This window comes from Ailuropoda melanoleuca, chromosome 9 (genome assembly GCF_002007445.2).
Source record: "Ailuropoda melanoleuca isolate Jingjing chromosome 9, ASM200744v2, whole genome shotgun sequence".
In the NCBI taxonomy this organism is placed as follows: Eukaryota; Metazoa; Chordata; class Mammalia; order Carnivora; family Ursidae; genus Ailuropoda; species Ailuropoda melanoleuca.
Window position 1 is genome coordinate 56,698,951 of NC_048226.1, and position 20,372 is coordinate 56,719,322.

The following is a 20,372-nucleotide window of genomic DNA, read 5'->3' on the forward strand; positions in this document are numbered from 1 at the left end:
TTACTATTCCCTATAGGTCACAAAACCCCTTTATAAATTCCACTGGACTAGGACTAAGATACAGCTTTTCCCCGTCTATATTTAAGTCTTGGAAATGCTGCGCAATGTATAAGAACTGTGAACATGAAGATTCCGTAGTACTCAGCCTATCAGCCTATCAAGGAGTACCTTGAGGGTTCTGCTTTATGATGCCTCAAGGCAAAGAAGGATCCTTTGCCTCTCAAGTAGCCTCTGATCGGGTGCCTTTGAGCCATCAAGATGCCTTTGTCTTCTCTTCCAGCAGCTATTTTGTCTCATATGATAGCTGTAAACAATGTGCCTCCTCCCCCACTTCGCAGTTTACCAAGTGAGTGAGGACTATGTCAAGGGTTTGTCATTGTTTTCAGTGCTATTTACCCCAGATAGGAGAAACAGGGCACTTGTGAGTCTTTGTAGTCTTTTGTAGTCTTTGATTTATAGTATCATAGGAATTATGGAGTTAAATATTTTGAAGTTTATGCATTTGAAAGTACTTTCTTATTTTATATAGTCAGTCTATACCTGGAACATTTTCTCAAGACTTCTTGTCATAACTATCAAATTCATAGATCTATTATTTGATCACTAATATACTAATAATATGGAATAGTTCCATGATTGCTGAGATTTAAAAAAATCTTCAGGATAACAAAGATAATAATCTTGATTTTTTTCAACTTCAAAAAAGCATTTACTCTGTTTTTAAAATATTTATTGGGTAATTTGTTGTATTATTTGAAAAAGCTAACCTGTCTGTTCTTTTATCTTCCTGTGATCGTTAGCTCTTTCAAATCGTTTTTTAAAAATTAATGATCATAGTCTCCAGGGGAAAGGGTACAGCAGTTGACACCTTTTTGAAGGGGTATACTTATGTCTTGAACAGTGTTAGACAAAGTCCTTATGTCAAATCAGACTAATTCCTATATATGCTACTTTTATATGTTTTTATTATTATTGTGAAAAAATTCTTGAATGTAGTCAAAGTTTTATTTTTCTATGTGAATTGAAATAAATATTAAATGTAATTTTGCCAAAACCCACAGCTTCTACTGGACAGGTCTTATTTGTGCAAAAGAAAAAAAAGTCACCCTAAGACAATTTCTTTAGCAGCCTACGAAGCACAGTAGCTGGGAGTTAAAAGATCAAATTAATTTAGAATCAATGGGAGGAGATACGTGCTACCCTCTGTAGTGTCTCCCAAGGACACTTAACTTGTGTGAAGTGATAAAAAGATGAAAAATCAGCAGCAATTTAGATCTCAGAACAGAAAAGAGCATAATGGAAAGCAGTGGAGCTCCCGGTTTTCCCTTTAGAGGTTCCTACTTGATATTCTATGTCTCTGACTTCTCTTTGGAGACGTGTCCTGCTTGCTTAGTATCTGTGTCTTTGTGCTAACTCTAGCAAATTGACAATTTCCCTTAGCAAACTCTGTCTCTGTTGAAACAATGATCTCATGAAAGCACATGTGAGGATGCTTTCAATCGATAATATGACTAAATCTGAATTATTAAGAAGATATAAATGGGAATGATTCAAAATGCAATGGGCATAAATAGGAAGGTTCAGTTAAGGACCTTAAAAAAAAAATCCAGCTAAAATTGTCTCCATTTGCAGATGACATGATTTTATATATAGAAAACCCTAAAGACTCAACCAAAAAACTGTTAGAACTAATCAAGGAATTCAGTAAAGTTGCAGGATACAAAATTAACATATAAAAATCAGTGTTTCTATACACTAACAATGAATTTTCTGAAAAAGAAAGAAATCAATCTCATTTAAATAGCATCAAAAACAAAATACTTAGGAATAAATTTAATCAAGGTAGTGAAAGATCACAACTCTGACAATCATAAGATATTGATAAAAGAAATCAAAGAAGACATAAGTAAATAGAAAGTTTTCTTGTGTTTATGGATTAGAAGAATTAATATTTTTAAAATTTCAAAGTTTTCTGTGAATTTTATGTAATTCCTATCAAGATTCCAATGGCATCCATTACAGAAATAGAAAAAACATTCCTAAAATTTATATGAAACCACGAGACTCCAAATAGCCAAAAATATTTTGAGAAAGAACAAAGCAAGAGGCATCACACTTCCTGATTTTAAACTATACTATAATGCTATAGTCATTAAGATAGTATAGTGCTGGTATTAAAACAAATAGACCAATGGAACAGAATTGAGGGTCCAGAAGTAAACCTAGGCACATATGGCCAACTAGTATTTGACAATGGAGCCAAGAATACTCAATTGAGAAAACAGTATCTTCAATAAATCATGCTGGGAAAACTGGATATTCAAAAATAAAAGAATGAAACTTGACCACTGTCTAACATTCACAAATATTAACTCAAAATGGATTAAAGACTGAACTATAAGACCTGAAACCATGAGGCTCCTAGAAGAAAACATAGAAGAACTCTTTGACAGAGGTCTTGGTAATGCTTTTTTAGATATGACACCTAAAACATAAGCAATAAGATAAAAATTAAAAAAGTGAGACTGTGTCAAACTAAAAATGTTCTACACTGCAGAAGAAACCACCAACAGTGAAAGGACAACATACACATGGTAAAAGATATTTGCAAACTATATATCTGATTAGGGATTAATATTTAAAATATATGAAGAACTCATACAACTCAATAGCAAAAAAATAATTCAATTAAAAAATGGGCAAAGGACCTAAATAGACATTTCTTTAAGGAAAATATATAAAAGGCCAACAGATACACGGAAAGACACTCATAATCACTAGTCGTTAGGGAAATGCAAATTAAAACTACATTATCACGTTTTAAAATGGTCATTATCAAAAAGACAAGAGATAACAAATGCTGGCATGAATGTAGAGAAAAGGGAACCCCTGTGCACTGTTGGTGGGATTGTGAATTGGTATAGCTACTATGGAAAGCAGTATGGAGTATAGAACTACCACATCATCCAGCAATTTCACTTTTAGGAATTTCCAAAGGTAATGAAAACATTAACTAAAAAAGTTGCACCCTTATGTTCATAGAAACATTATAGGCAATACATGGAAAAAATCTAAGTGTTCATTAATGCATGAATGGATAAAGAAGTTGTGGTACATATGCACAATTGAATACTATTCAGCCATTAAAAAATAAGGAAATCCATTTGCAACAATATAGATGGACCCTGAAGCCATTATCCTAAATCAAATAAATCAGACCGAGACAAATATTGTATGATCTCATTTACATGTAGAATCTTAAAAAAAAGCTCATAGAAAAAGAGATCAGATTTGTGGTTACCGGAGATGGGGGGTGGGGTGAGGGGAGGAGAAATTGAGGGAAGGTGATCAAAAGGTACAGACTTCCAGTTGTAAGATAAATAAGCACTAGGGATGTAATGTATAACATGATGGCTGTAGTTAACACTGCTGTATGATATGTAGAGAAGTTATTAAAAGAGTAGATCTTAAGAGTTCTTATCACAAGGATAATTTTTTAAAATTTTCTTTTTACATATTATGAGATGGTGGATGTTAACCATGCCTATTATAATCATTTCACAGTATATGTAAATCAAACAATTATGCTGTATACCTTAAACTTATACAGTGATATATATCAATTATTTCTCATTAAACTGGGAAAAAAAATCCAGCCATTATATATATCCTTGCTTACTCTGGGTGAGGTTAGTTAGGTTACCTTTAGTGAGTCATGTCTACCTTATCTATAAATTTTATATGTGAATATTTGAGGGCTTGTGTAGGCCTCAAATAGGCAGTTTGTAAGCATTTTGCATGTTATGTTATTTCATTTAATTGTCACAAGATGCTTATGAGGTCTATAGTAAGCAAAATAATGTCTTCCAATGATGAGCATATCCTAATACCTGGAACCTGTGAGTAAACTATGCTACATAGCCAGAGAGATTAAGGTTGTAAATGGAATTAAGGCTGCTAATCAGATGACCTCGAAAAGGGAAAAGATTCTGGATTTTGCAGTGGGCCCCTTGTAATCAAAGGGTCCTTTAGAAGTGGAAGAGGGAGGCATGTGACTTAGAATCACTGAGATTCAGGGTGAGAAAGGCTCAACTGGCCATTGCTGGCTTTGAGATGGAAGCGGGGGACATGAACCACAGAATTGGGGCAGCCTCTACAAGCTGGACAAGGCAAAGAAATAGTGTCTCCCCTGGAGCTTCCAGAAGGAATGGAGCCCTGCTGACAATTTGATTTTAGCATAGTAAGATCTGTTTCAGACTTTTTCAGAGCTCTAAGTTCATAAATTTGTGTTTTAAACTGATACATTTGTACTAATTTGTTTCACCAGAGATATAAAACTAATACATGGTCCATTTATTAAGGATAGTGAGGCTTGGGTTTCATACCAAGTTTCACACAGTTGTCAAGTGGTAGAGAATTTTCATAGTATCATTCATACGAATTTTCTCTTAAAAACAACAGTCAGTAGCTGTATAGTTTCCTCCTACCCACCAACCTGAAATCCCCTCTACATTTTACCAGTTAAATGATATATATGCATTTGTTGCATTTTGCCATTTTGACCATTTAGAGACTTAACTTAAGGAGAGAACATATCATGCATCTTTAAACACCCTTCCAGTACTGTCTCATTAACTCTGAAATCCAGATTTACAGGCACTCCAAGTAGTGAAGCTTGAATCCCTTATACATTTTTTCTTTAAAACTCTCCAGCCTTCTCCTTCTATAGTCTTTTTGACTTGTGTCTCAGGTTTCTTAAGAGCTTACTAACCCAGAAGGAGATGATTGTTCTCAAAAGCAAAAAGCCATGCCACTTTCATTCTGAATGAGAATTGTTTTAAAACCTTACAGTTAGCAAAATCTACAGTAGTTTTACTACCTGGGTGAAATAGCATCTGGGTCTAGGTACACACATGGCCTGTTATTATTAGAAGTTGATATTCTGAAGAGACAAAGGGAAGAAAAATGTCTTAATTTTTTTTTTTTTTAATAGAGGGCAGGTAGCTGTCCTTTAGCACTTGACTGGAGGAAAACCCTTACACACTTATCATTAGGAGTATGGTCTAGTTAGCTACTTTTGTTTGGGCTAATATGCTATGCTTCTTTTCTTCATGCTTATTAGGCTTATCCTTCTGCAAAGGACAAGTCGACAAATGTGCTTTACATTTTAACTAGTTGTTTATCTGGGAGAAAGAATTCCTGTACTTTAACAAAAGGTGTTTTTTTTTTTGTTTCTTTGTTTGTTTGTTTTTATTCCAGTAACAAAAAGGGTTTCAGGTTTGCAAGAAATTTTAAGTATATCTTGCTTTTTCCAATATGGGAAGATGTAGAAGGAAAAAAAATGGCATTCAAGAGAAGACCAGAGATAACTTCAAGGAATTTAGAAACAAGATAGTACTCCTCTAAGTGAATGTTTTCCTTGCTTTTTTAAAAATTTTATTTTATGGTGTACATTTACAGAAAACCTGAAAAAACTGTGTCATCATTCCTAACACTTCAAGGACATTTCCTGTAATTTGAGAGACTTTCAGTTTTTTAGTAGCTAAAGATGAAAGGAGTTTCAAGATATATATTTATCTGGAAAAGTAACTATTGCTCCATTTTAAAGTTTTAAACCATTCAAATCCTAGGAGTGCAAGTAAGAAAAAGGGTGGCCTGTCAGTGGAGAAGACAGAGAAGCAGACTGTGTAATGTATACAAGAAAACAAGGTTGAAAAACAGAGCTAAAAGATGAGAATGGATGTTCCAAGAAGGAATAAAAGATAGAAAACGTGGTTGAATCTTTGTATACGTCTCTGTGTTTATTTAATCAATAATAGTCCCTGTGGAAAATGCCACCTGATTATTTAGGAAAAGAAGTATCAGAAAATTATTTTCTCAACTTTATTTTTCAGTGCAAAAGTCACTTTTTTTTAATCCTAAAGGAGAAAAGATGAATGTTTTATTGAAAAACCAAGCATTTACTTTTTTTTCTTACCACTCGTAACTATCTCAAAGTACTTGTACTTTTTGTCAGAAAATTTCAAGTGACCTTTAGAAATTAAGTAATTGCACCTTAAACTTGAGCTCAAATCATTTCTGGGGATTCAGGCAAGAAACCCTGCAATAAACTGCAATACACTGAAAATCTGATCTCTCCACTACTGGTCACACTAGGTCACAGCTCATGTCTCAGGTTACTGCTCTGTTCTAGGCAGTCTATCACAGAAATACTTTTTGGATTAGTCCTCTGTTCCCTTCAGCCACCTAGATTAGATCTCTACCTTTGACTGAACTGATCCCTGGACTTCCTTCCAACATATATTATGGACCAGATTCCCTTTTTTAAATATGATGATTTAAAAGGGAATTTGATCATGTTAACTGTCCACTTAAAAGCTGTCAGGGCTTTACTCTTTTCCGAAACTTAGATTATAGTCCATTTTCTTCAGTCTGGCATTTTAAATTTTCAAGCTTTGGCTAAAATCTCTCTCTGATGTTCAAGACTTTATAGTTCCTGAACTCCCCACTACAGCTAAAACGCTTTGATGGATGTTCTTTAAGCCCATCTGCAATGCTGCTCAAGGCAACCGGAGGCCTTTCTAGGTTCAAAGCAACATTCAGATGACCACTGTTGGCACATCTGCTCCAAAGGACATAAGACAGAATCGAAATCTTGCAGAAGGACGGCGTCAGGTGTTCCCCTTCTATGGGAGCTGTTCTCACAGCTGTTGAGGCAGGAGCACGACAACCCTCTTTGGCCCCCACCATGGTAGTTCAGGTTCAAGGTAATGAAAATCACATAGGGCAGGTGCTGAATTATCCTGAATTAAAAGCCTCATACCCTGAAGGAGCCAGTATCTCTTATTAAAAAAATTCTATAGGTACTGTTTCTAAGTTTCCTGCAAGGAACTTCTCAGTTATAAGAGTCACTGTAGTTTCCATATCTTGGCCATTGCAAATAATGCTGCAATAAACATAGAGGTTCATATATCTTTTCAAATTCATTTTTTTGTTTTCTTTGAATAAATACCTGTAGTGAAATTACTGGATCTATGTTATTTCTATTTGTGACTTTTTTGAGGAACCTCCAAACTGTGTCAACTGTACATCAATAAAAAAATTAATAATAAAAAAAAGAGTCACTATAGTCAGGGAAGTCCATGTCAGTGACTCTCCATTAGGTATTTGTAGATCATCTATAGTTTTCTTGGTATAGATGCAACTAACCAATCAGGGGCCATTGTTAGCATAGACGATGTTACCTGGCAATCTGGTTGATAGCTCTACCTTTATCTGTTCTCTAGAGATCAGAGCTGGAGAGTTCTCACACTAGGGGAAAGTTACTCTGTGAGTTACACCATCATACTCTTCATCATACTCTTGTGCTTTAGCTGGGGTTTCTTCTTGGAGTTCCCATCTATCCTGATCTATTTTTTTTTCTATCATTCCAGTTCTTTAAAGTTCTGGTCAATGACTTTAATCTCTACAAAGACAATCTTGGCCTCTTCAGTATGAAATAATGTCTTCCATATCTCTAAACTCCCTTGGTACTTTTTCTATACCTCTTCTATTATTCTTACCACCTTTTAACCTCCCATTAGATACTTCATAGACATGTGCCTTAGGGTTATGGTTCTTATTAGATATATATCTAGAGATAAATGGTTATCCTTCACATGTCTTTGTATCTTCAATGTCTAGCATGCAGGTGATAAGTAAATAGCAGAAGCATGAATAAGTCTTACACAATTTATGGAAATTTTGGTGAGTAGGTCTCTTTTAAAAATTATTATGTAATAATGTATGCATTAGGCACAAGAGAATATTGAAATGATGAATGAATTTTCCTCCCAACCCATACTCCTAATCTTACCCTCAGAAGTAACTATCATGAAAAAATATTATTTTTTGAAATTTTCCACGCATATTCAAGTATGTAAATACATAGGCACACACGTGTATATATTTTTAATATTAAAATATATTTAATTTTTTAATACATATAGTAGGGCATTTTTATTATCCTATATCATACCTTTATTTTGCACTTAATAATGTTACATTTTATGAAGGCCTTTTCATGTCAATATGTAGATATGTACCTTATTCATTTTAGTGACTATATTTCATTATTTGAATATACCAAAACACTACTAATGGATGTGCTATTTAACCTATTGCATCTCACCTTTAAACCCACCCTTCTATATATTCTGCTTTGTGGTGCTGGGGCTAGGGCTCTGCAAACTAGTTTTTCCCAGAAAGCCAGCTGGCTTCCTGTTAAAAATCTGTCAATAGCAGGTATTAGAGGAAGATTGGAAGACAGGAGCAAAGTTAAGGAAAGTGTTTATCCTTCTGTTTTCTATTTCTGATTTGCTTCTCCTTGTGAGTGTCTCTCTAGCAATGTCTTTTTCACCCAAGCAGTGGCTGTTCGTTCCAGCAGCAGCAGTTAATTCTATTTGCAGTTTTCCCAGTGTTCCCAGAAATAGCTTCATTGCACCCCCTCAACAATTCAGCTCCAGCTGCTGGTGCTCTCTCCTCAGAGATCCAAATCTCAGCTTCTTAGGACCATTGCTCCCCGCTTCTAAGTTTTAGTAATTCAACCTCTTCCCTTTGCTTCATCAGCAAAAAGAGTGGTGGTAGATGAGTTCTGCATATTTGCTGCTCCCTTTTTGTCTCTCCAGTTCTCTAATATCTGACCAACAGTTCTTTGTATCTTTTTTTTTTCCATTGAAATTACTGGTGTCAGTCTCCTGATAGCTGAATCCTTACTAATTCAGTGGGAATTTGTTTCTAGTTAGTTTTGCTGTAAAAATCAAATAAACATCTTGTACTATGTTCTTTTTTTGGTAAGCAAGTGTATTAATAGAACTGTAAGGCCAAAGGATGTGTGCATTTTAAATTTTGATATCTATTAACAAATTGTCTTCCAAAGGGGTTGCACTAATTTCTACTCCCACCATCAGTATATGCAAGTTTCTATTTCACAACATTTATACTAATATCATGCATTATAAAACAAACATTTTGCCAATAAATTAGTTGGAAATAGTTTTAATTGCTCTATAAGTTTGCATTTCTTTAAAAGTGAGGTTTAGAATCTTCTCATATATTTGTGGTCATGTGTATTTATGTGAACAGCCTATTTATATGTCCCTTGCCCATTCATTGAGGTTTATTTTTCCTTTTATTTGAAAGACATCTTTGTGTATAAAAGAAATTAGCCCTTTGACATGTACTTTACAGGTATTTTTCTCAGTTTGTATTTTTTGCATGTTTATGATTTTTGTGTCCTACAAACATTTTAGATTGTGTAGTTTTTGTCCTCTGTTATTGATTCTTTCTTAGAATGCCATTCTTCATACCAAGATTTAAAAATAATTCTTCCATGCTTTATTAGTTATATAGTTTTATTTTTAATATTAAGCTTGTTAAATACCTGGTGCATCTGGAATTTATTTTTGAATAAATTTACTTTAGAATATTGATGTATGGCTGCAACTTAATATTATTCCAAATGACCAATCAACTGTTCTAACACTACTTGTTGAGTAATCTATCTTTTTCCTACTAATTTGAAATGCCAGTTTTTAGTGTATGCTAAATTTTCATATGTATTCTGGATCTATTTCGGGAAGCTGTTCTTTACTTTTTCCGCTTATCTCTTGTCTGTTTATGCATTTGTGTTGAATTGTTGTAATTTTTGAAGCGTTATGATGTATTTCATTATCTAGTAAGATTAGCCTTTACTGATTACTCTTTTTTAAAAGACTTTTTCAGGCTTTTCTTCTAAGTTTATTTTTTTGTATGACCTTTAGAAATATTTGGGCTTTTTCAATAAGTAAACGTGGGTATTTTAGTTGGAAATGTGTTAAACTTAAATATTCATTTTTGGAGAATTGATGTCTTTATGTTATTGAATATTCCTACTCAAGAACTTGTATTTTTATAATATTCAACCTTCCTACTTCCAATTTTTGCAAGTGTACTTTTATGCCACAATAAAATTTATTTCTGGGCATTTTATCTTTTTTTTCTTTGTTATTATGAATATCTTTTTCTCATTATATTTTCTAACTATAGAAGTCATATGAGAAAGTTATTAAATTTTTGAAAATAAAATTTAAATAGTTTGAAACTACAATCTTACAGAAATGTTGTAAGTTTAATGTAAATAAGCTTACTTTTCAGAGCCATTTGACACTCCATTTTCCTTAACTATTTTAGTATGTACGTCTTAAAAACAAGGAAATACTCTTATTACATAATCACAATACATCCATCAAAAAAAATTAACACAGATGCAGATACTGTAATCTAATTCTTAGACCCCTCCCACTTGAATTTAGCCAGTTGTTCTGATAATGATTTTTATAGTAAAAAGATCCAATTCAAAATCTCATTTTGCAGTTCATTTTCTTGTCTTCTCTGTTTAGACTGGTACAGTTTCTCCATTTTCCTTGCTTTTCATGACCTTAATTTTGGGAGATTACAAACAAGTTATTTAGTAGAATATACTTCCATTTGGTTTCTCTGATCTTTCCTCATGATTAGATTCAAGTGGGATATCTTTGGCAGAAATGTCATAGAAGTGATTTATGTTCTTTTTCTATCTTACGTGTCACATGATGTCACTTTAATCAATCGATTAAGGTGATTATATGGAGAACTTCGCTGCAGTGAATTTACCTTTCCCTTTTGTAATTAATAAGTATTTTGCGAAGTATAGAAATACTAAATTTTCATAAAATATTAAATAAATAAATGTAAAATTATGATTTCCTTTTGTTCATAGGGTTTTAAAGATTTTATTTATTTATTTGAGAGAAAGAGAAAGAGCACAAGCAGGGGAGAGGCAGAGGGAGAAGCAGACTCCCCATTGAGCAGGGAGACTGACATGGTGCTTGATCCCAGGATCCCAGGATCATGACCTATACTGAAGGCAGATGCTAAACCTTTTGAGCCACCCAGGTGCTCCTAGGGTTTTAATGAGTTATTATCATTGTATATTTTGATGCTCAGATTGTTCACAGTCTGTCCACTGGAAATGCCTTCCTGTTGGTCTAACCATTTCCTTGCTTTCTGGTACAGTAAAATTTTTCAGGCTCATCTTGTGCTTTCCCCATCTGAGCCCTAGAGCCAGCTCTCTTGAATTTAGTTTTCTACAGTTTTTTCTGCCTTATAAACCCATTCATTTCTGCTTTTCTATTTTCTCCCTTGCATTTCTCTTGCTTTAATTTTCTTTTCCTAACTTTTTGAGTCAAAATGCTTAACTCTTTCGATTTTATTTTTTCTCTTTTCTTGTAATATAAATATTTTGGGGAGTGCATTTTCTCCAGAGAAAGACTAATTATATTCCATAGGTTCATGAAAACATTCACTATTTGTAGTTTCAATTTTGATATGCTCTTTGATTTAAGAATAAATTTGATATATGTTTAATATATCTCATTAATTATGTAATTTATATTTATATCCTCAGTGATTCAGTAGTTACTCGATTTGTAGGTAAGAAGGAAAGAAAGTTACTGTGGAGGTTATTTTGTCTCCATTATTCCTAAAATTTTTGCTTTATGAATTTTAGTGCCATATAATTTGGAACACAAAAATATTTAATAGATTCCATACCTAAACTTGTACTTCTTGATTTATCAACTTTAGACAATGAATATTCAGAGCCTAGTATAAAATGAGAAAAATTTCCCTCTTCACATCATGGTTTGATTAGTAGGAAAATTAATGTCTAACTTTGACTAGTTGCATTTATACCTTCAAATATTATTATTAAGGTCCCATTATTTTTAAATATTCTTTAAACTGTAAATATTAATTATTTACTATATGAGGGTATCTGTACAAATATATTTTATGCTTTTACTTCTCTGCTGAAACTTCCAAGTTGTTACTCATTACTATTTATACCTTTTTATTAGAATCTGTGAAGAATTTATTATTTGTGTTAAGGCTTACAGAATTTACTTAACCTTTATTAGTATAGTGTCCATACTCTTTAAGCTTCAGTTGTATGTTTATCACATTGTATTTTTCAAAGAGATCTTATGGTACTGTGTATTCTCTAAGGTCTTATATTTATTTATTACCTTTATAGTTATTGGAGAATAAAACTCATGATATATGCCCCCCCACCCTGTTGTCTTACTGTTTGTTTGCCAAGACTTTGCCAAGACTTACAGAAGACTAAGGCCACACTAAATTTTGTCTGGGTGCTAAAATAATTGTTTATCTTCAGAACATGGTAACATTTAATTATTCACCCAGTCCAGAATATCTGGTCTCTTTGTAAATCATGTATTCTGCTTTCTCTTTCCCTTTCTGGGTCATGGTATTTAATTCTTCATATTCAAGTATTTACATGAGAAAAGTGTTCTTATATGTTTGAACATTTTTTCCCCCCATACCATTATTTCTGTTTTCTTATTCAGGAAAAGTTTTCACATGTACTATCTGTTTTCTGTCTTCATTTATCATTTTCTCTTTTTCTTTTCTCTATTTGAATGTGTTAGCCTTTATGTTCTGATTTATTAAATATTGTCATTTTTGCTATTTCTAACATAAATTTTGTCATAATTTTATCTTTCTCTTCTTTCCTGAATATAGCCTGTTTATTTGTAATTTTTTTCTATTGTCTTATTTATATTTAACGTCATGTAGCTCTTTGTTTTTCTTTCATCAAGGATGGGTGTGTGTGTGTGTGTGTGTGTGTGTGTGTGTGTGATTGTGAGGGCTTCCTCCCAACTTCCACTATTTCTTCTGGTGCATACTGTTTGATTTTTATTTGGTAACTTAACTGTTTTTCATTGTTTTTCACACTTTCCCTTAGGGTGTGTTTTGCCTAGGTACCCAGATTATTGAATGGTGGTTATTTTTTGAAGATAGGTTACTTGCTTGAAGAAGGATAGCAGTAGGGAGTAAGTTGATACAGCAGACATTGAATTTTCTTGTATATTAACTTTGAATACTTTCTCATTAACTTTGAGTACTTTCTCATCAACTGTAGTCAACTGAAGACTGTAGTCTTCCCTAAATGATGTATCTCTAATTAGTACTGTCATAATTCATATTCCAAAGGTTTCTTGGTAGTGACTTGACATCTATTTTTAATTTGAGTATAGTTGACACATTAATGTTACATTAGTTTTGGGTGTACAGCTTAATGATTTGAGAAGTTCGTACATTATGATATGCTCACCACGAGTGTAGCTACCGTATGTCTTGTTGCATCACTGTTACAATATCTTTGACTATATTCCTTATGCTGTTTATTTGGCCTCTATTTCACTTCAGTGACTGAGACAAGCTGCTTCTGTGTTGATTGCCACCTAGCATTTGTCATCCTACCACTACAACAACCTGATTCTTAAAAAAATATGAGTATATGTGGAATCCTTGTTTGGCTCTACATTCCATATATGTCATGGGCTTTGGGTTCCCGTTAGTCTGTCTGAGTCTCTAGAACTTTCCATCTCAAGTAAGATTTCATTTGTTATATTCTTTAGGGCTATATAACCTTCCCCTAAAGAACTCTGATTATTTTCTCAAACAAGATAAACTTTTGTACCTCTTTTAAAGTTTATTGAAGCTACACTAATTAGCTGATATTTTTCAGTTTGTTGTTTGGAAATATGTAAATACTCAGTATTTTTTCCTTTTTCAAGTTTTTATTTAAATTCCAGTTGGTTAATTTACAATGTAATATTGATTTCAGCTGTAGAATTGAGTGATTCATCACTTACATATAACACCCAGTGCTTATCACAAGTGCCCTTCTTAATACCCATCACCCATCTACCTCATCCCCCCTCCCACCTCCTTTCCAGAAACCCTCAGTTTGTTCTCTATAGTTAAGAGTCTGGTAAATACTCAGTTTTAATGAAGATCAAAATTGTTTCCTCTTTTTACACTTTGTTATTTAGTGAGCTCTTTGCCATTGTGAGATCTTTAATGCCCCAAATGACATTGACATTATCTTCAATCTTATGTAGAAAAGAGGTAAAATGATTAAAATATGATAACCTGCAAGGGACAAGGAGTGTGTGTGTGTGCGTGCATGTATGCGTGTGCATATGCGTGTGCTCATGTGTGTGTGTGTGAGGGAGAGAGAGATTTTAAGTAAAGTTTCTGTTATCTTGACATTGATTTTCAAGGATGTCTTTCATGTGAATATTAGTGGAGTGCAGGTTAGAGTTTTGTGCTGGAGAGATTGATTCAAGGATCCTAAGTGTATGTGTGATAATTGGAGACGCAGGTGTAGGTCAGATCGCGCAGGAAGAGGTTCTAAACTGAAAAGATAGAGGGATTGAGAATGGATTCATGGAAAATAAGATGAGCCAGCAGAGCAGTCTAATGAGGAAGAAGCAATCAGGGAAAGAATATGCCACAGAAGCTAACCACAGAAGTAGATAGGCTTCCCCAGTGCCAGATGTCACTCAGAATTTAGTGCAAGGAAGACTGAAAAGTGGTTATTGGACTGGAAACTATAGGATTTCCTATATTCTTAATGAAACAAATTTTAATGAATAATGAAAGTGGAAAATAAATTATAGTGAGTGGAGAAGTGAATTTGAGTTGATGAAATGAAGATGAATTTAGATTACTTTTCCAAAATTGTTGGATATAGAGGAATGTTATTTTGATAATTTGTTGCATAATATTCCCCTCTTCTCGTCCCTTCTCAGTTAATATATGTACATTTTAACATCATAACCCACTCAGAAAAGGGGCAGGAACAACATGAGTGTGCTTGTGTAATTGTCCATGTTGTACATCAGCTTTTAGTTATAGAAGTCCTTGATTAGGCTGTATTCCTCTGCCTCTTGATGGTTTATTTAGCTGACATTTTTCAGGTCCCTTATGTTTATTCAATGTTATTTTGAAGGAGAATTAACTTGGGTATTTTAGAAAACAAAATTAGTTGAAGGGAAACAAATAGACTATTTTTTTAAAGATTTATCTTTTATTTGAGAGAAAGAGAGAGAGAGAGTGCATGGGAAAGGGGCAGGGGGAGAGGGAGAAACTTAAATAGACTCTGTGCTGAGCATGGAGCCTGGTGCGGGCCTCGACCTCCTGAACCTGAGATCAAGATCTAAGCTGAAACCAAGAGTTAGATGTTTAACCAACTGTGCCACCCATGTACCCCGAAGCAAATACACTATTAATCATCAATGTAGGTATGTTTAATCCCTATTATTACACAAATCTAGACTTACTTAAAAGCCTTGAACTGGATCACTTATCCAAGTATATGGAAAGAATTAGTCATGCTTATAGTGTCTGATGGATCATTTATTTTCTCCATGCTCTGTATTTCAGTCCTATGCTAGAATTCACCACCTGCTTATTGGTAGAAGTACTGCTTTTCCTACCATAAAAAATTATTGATAATGTTTCTGTTGCTATTGCTGCTGAACTCTTTCTTTGTGCCCTGAATATTGCATTAAGCAAAGTTCTGCTTATCACTGGATTAGTTATTAGAATATATCCTGCAAATAATTTTGAAGAGGTCTCAGCTTTCTGTTTTCCAGCTAACCATACCCTGACAATTTCACATGGTCACTGTCACATTTTCTCTTTGGCTGTGCTATCCATCTTTCTTATGTTACCCAGTAGCCACTCCAATAAGCCTAATTTTGCAGTAAATAGTGGTTTTGCATTTACATATTTCTAAGGCTTCACTTATTCTTAGCTTTTTTCCCTTTTTAAGGGAAAGTTTATTGGGGGAGAAATAGTTTAATTTTAACACTCACAAGACCCATTTTAACAAATTTTTATAACCCCCACAAAAAGCATACATAATTGACTCTACCGCACAAATATAAAAATACATATCTACCCCTGGACAGACATTATGACATATAAACAAAAGATCACCAAGGTATCACTCAGATAAAACACTGAATTTTAGTTTCTCTGTTTCAATAATATATAGTGAGCATTATATCTGTAAAGAAAATTGTTTTTTAAATTGTGCCATGAATTTCTTGTTCTTTGTCTCTAGTTTAGGATTTACTTTGTAACCACCCTTTTATATCANTTACTCTTTTCCGAAACTTAGATTATAGTCCATTTTCTTCAGTCTGGCATTTTAAATTTTCAAGCTTTGGCTAAAATCTCTCTCTGATGTTCAAGACTTTATAGTTCCTGAACTCCCCACTACAGCTAAAACGCTTTGATGGATGTTCTTTAAGCCCATCTGCAATGCTGCTCAAGGCAACTGGAGGCCTTTCTAGGTTCAAAGCAACATTCAGATGACCACTGTTGGCACATCTGCTCCAAAGGACATAAGACAGAATCGAAATCTTGCAGAAGGACGGCGTCAGGTGTTCCCCTTCTATGGGAGCTGTTCTCACAGCTGTTGAGGCAGGAGCACGACAACCCTCTTTGGCCCCCACCATGGTAGTTCAGGTTCAAGGTAATGAAAATCACATAGGGCAGGTGCTGAATTATCCTGAATTAAAAGCCTCATACCCTGAAGGAGCCAGTATCTCTTATTAAAAAAATTCTATAGGTACTGTTTCTAAGTTTCCTGCAAGGAACTTCTCAGTTATAAGAGTCACTGTAGTTTCCATATCTTGGCCATTGCAAATAATGCTGCAATAAACAATAGAGGTTCATATATCTTTTCAAATTCATTTTTTTGTTTTCTTTGAATAAATACCCGTAGTGAAATTACTGGATCTATGTTATTTCTATTTGTGACTTTTTTGAGGAACCTCCAAACTGTGTCAACTGTACATCAATAAAAAAATTAATAATAAAAAAAAGAGTCACTATAGTCAGGGAAGTCCATGTCAGTGACTCTCCATTAGGTATTTGTAGATCATCTATAGTTTTCTTGGTCTAGATGCAACTAACCAATCAGGGGCCATTGTTAGCATAGACGATGTTACCTGGCAATCTGGTTGATAGCTCTACCTTTATCTGTTCTCTAGAGATCAGAGCTGGAGAGTTCTCACACTAGGGGAAAGTTACTCTGTGAGTTACACCATCATACTCTTCATCATACTCTTGTGCTTTAGCTGGGGTTTCTTCTTGGAGTTCCCATCTATCCTGATCTTTTTTTTTTTCTATCATTCCAGTTCTTTAAAATTCTGGTCAATGACTTTAATCTCTACAAAGACAATCTTGGCCTCTTCAGTATGAAATAATGTCTTCCATATCTCTAAACTCCCTTGGTACTTTTTCTATACCTCTTCTATTATTCTTACCACCTTTTAACCTCCCATTAGATACTTCATAGACATGTGCCTTAGGGTTATGGTTCTTATTAGATATATATCTAGAGATAAATGGTTATCCTTCACATGTCTTTGTATCTTCAATGTCTAGCATGCAGGTGATAAGTAAATAGCAGAAGCATGAATAAGTCTTACACAATTTATGGAAATTTTGGTGAGTAGGTCTCTTTTAAAAATTATTATGTAATAATGTATGCATTAGGCACAAGAGAATATTGAAATGATGAATGAGTTTTCCTCCCAACCCATACTCCTAATCTTACCCTCAGAAGTAACTATCATGAAAAAATATTATTTTTTGAAATTTTCCACACATATTCAAGTATGTAAATACATAGGCACACACGTGTATATATTTTTAATATTAAAATATATTTAATTTTTTAATACATATAGTAGGGCATTTTTATTATCCTATATCATACCTTTATTTTGCACTTAATGTTACATTTTATGAAGGCCTTTTCATGTCAATATGTAGATATGTACCTTATTCATTTTAGTGACTATATTTCATTATTTGAATATACCAAAACACTACTAATGGATGTGCTATTTAACCTATTGCATCTCACTTTTAAACCCACCCTTCTATATATTCTGCTTTGTGGTGCTGGGGCTAGGGCTCTGCAAACTAGTTTTTCCCAGAAAGCCAGCTGGCTTCCTGTTAAAAATCTGTCAATAGCAGGTATTAGAGGAAGATTGGAAGACAGGAGCAAAGTTAAGGAAAGTGTTTATCCTTCTGTTTTCTATTTCTGATTTGCTTCTCCTTGTGAGTGTCTCTCTAGCAATGTCTTTTTCACCCAAGCAGTGGCTGTTCGTTCCAGCAGCAGCAGTTAATTCTATTTGCAGTTTTCCCAGTGTTCCCAGAAATAGCTTCATTGCACCCCCTCAACAATTCAGCTCCAGCTGCTGGTGCTCTCTCCTCAGAGATCCAAATCTCAGCTTCTTAGGACCATTGCTCCCCGCTTCTAAGTTTTAGTAATTCAACCTCTTCCCTTTGCTTCATCAGCAAAAAGAGTGGTGGTAGATGAGTTCTGCATATTTGCTGCTCCCTTTTTGTCTCTCCAGTTCTCTAATATCTGACCAACAGTTCTTTGTATCTTTTTTTTTTTCCATTGAAATTACTGGTGTCAGTCTCCTGATAGCTGAATCCTTACTAATTCAGTGGGAATTTGTTTCTAGTTAGTTTTGCTGTAAAAATCAAATAAACATCTTGTACTATGTTCTTTTTTTGGTAAGCAAGTGTATTAATAGAACTGTAAGGCCAAAGGATGTGTGCATTTTAAATTTTGATATCTATTAACAAATTGTCTTCCAAAGGGGTTGCACTAATTTCTACTCCCACCATCAGTATATGCAAGTTTCTATTTCACAACATTTATACTAATATCATGCATTATAAAACAAACATTTTGCCAATAAATTAGTTGGAAATAGTTTTAATTGCTCTATAAGTTTGCATTTCTTTAAAAGTGAGGTTTAGAATCTTCTCATATATTTGTGGTCATGTGTATTTATGTGAACAGCCTATTTATATGTCCCTTGCCCATTCATTGAGGTTTATTTTTCCTTTTATTTGAAAGACATCTTTGTGTATAAAAGAAATTAGCCCTTTGACATGTACTTTACAGGTATTTTTCTCAGTTTGTATTTTTTGCATGTTTATGATTTTTGTGTCCTACAAACATTTTAGATTGTGTAGTTTTTGTCCTCTGTTATTGATTCTTTCTTAGAATGCCATTCTTCATACCAAGATTTAAAAATAATTCTTCCATGCTTTATTAGTTATATAGTTTTATTTTTAATATTAAGCTTGTTAAATACCTGGTGCATCTGGAATTTATTTTTGAATAAATTTACTTTAGAATATTGATGTATGGCTGCAACTTAATATTATTCCAAATGACCAATCAACTGTTCTAACACTACTTGTTGAGTAATCTATCCTTTTCCTACTAATTTGGAATGCCAGTTTTTAGTGTATGCTAAATTTTCATATGTATTCTGGATCTATTTCGGGAAGCTGTTCTTTACTTTTTCCGCTTATCTCTTGTCTGTTTATGCATTTGTGTTGAATTGTTGTAATTTTTGAAGCGTTATGATGTATTTCATTATCTAGTAAGATTAGCCTTTACTGATTACTCTTTTTTAAAAGACTTTTTCAGGCTTTTCTTCTAAGTTTATTTTTTTGTATGACCTTTAGAAATATTTGGGCTTTTTCAATAAGTAAACGTGGGTATTTTAGTTGGAAATGTGTTAAACTTAAATATTCATTTTTGGAGAATTGATGTCTTTATGTTATTGAATATTCCTACTCAAGAACTTGTATTTTTATAATATTCAACCTTCCTACTTCCAATTTTTGCAAGTGTACTTTTATGCCACAATAAAATTTATTTCTGGGCATTTTATCTTTTTTTTCTTTGTTATTATGAATATCTTTTTCTCATTATATTTTCTAACTATAGAAGTCATATGAGAAAGTTATTAAATTTTTGAAAATAAAATTTAAATAGTTTGAAACTACAATCTTACAGAAATGTTGTAAGTTTAATGTAAATAAGCTTACTTTTCAGAGCCATTTGACACTCCATTTTCCTTAACTATTTTAGTATGTACGTCTTAAAAACAAGGGAATACTCTTATTACATAATCACAATACATCCATCAAAAAAAATTAACACAGATGCAGATACTGTAATCTAATTCTTAGACCCCTCCCACTTGAATTTAGCCAATTGTTCTGATAATGATTTTTATAGTAAAAAGATCCAATTCAAAATCTCATTTTGCAGTTCATTTTCTTGTCTTCTCTGTTTAGACTGGAACAGTTTCTCCATTTTCCTTGCTTTTCATGACCTTAATTTTGGGAGATTACAAACAAGTTATTTAGTAGAATATACTTCCATTTGGTTTCTCTGATCTTTCCTCATGATTAGATTCAAGTGGGATATCTTTGGCAGAAATGTCATAGAAGTGATTTATGTTCTTTTTCTATCTTACGTGGCACATGATGTCACTTTAATCAATCGATTAAGGTGATTATATGGAGAACTTCGCTGCAGTGAATTTACCTTTCCCTTTTGTAATTAATAAGTATTTTGCGAAGTATAGAAATACTAAATTTTCATA

At 33.4% G+C, this 20,372-nt stretch overlaps 1 protein-coding gene across 1 annotated transcript in view; it reads left to right on the forward strand.

Annotated features, from left to right (window-relative positions):
• The first annotated feature begins 233 nt into the window (after positions 1–233).
• The window catches only part of CNBD1 (cyclic nucleotide binding domain containing 1), a 429,548-nt gene continuing 409,409 nt past the window's right edge, over positions 234–20,372 (forward strand). Inside the window, exon 1 of the mRNA XM_034668509.1 lies at positions 234–346. Within this exon, the coding sequence (XP_034524400.1) occupies positions 259–346 (88 nt within the window). The 5' untranslated portion in view covers positions 234–258. The remainder of the gene's footprint in view (positions 347–20,372) is intronic.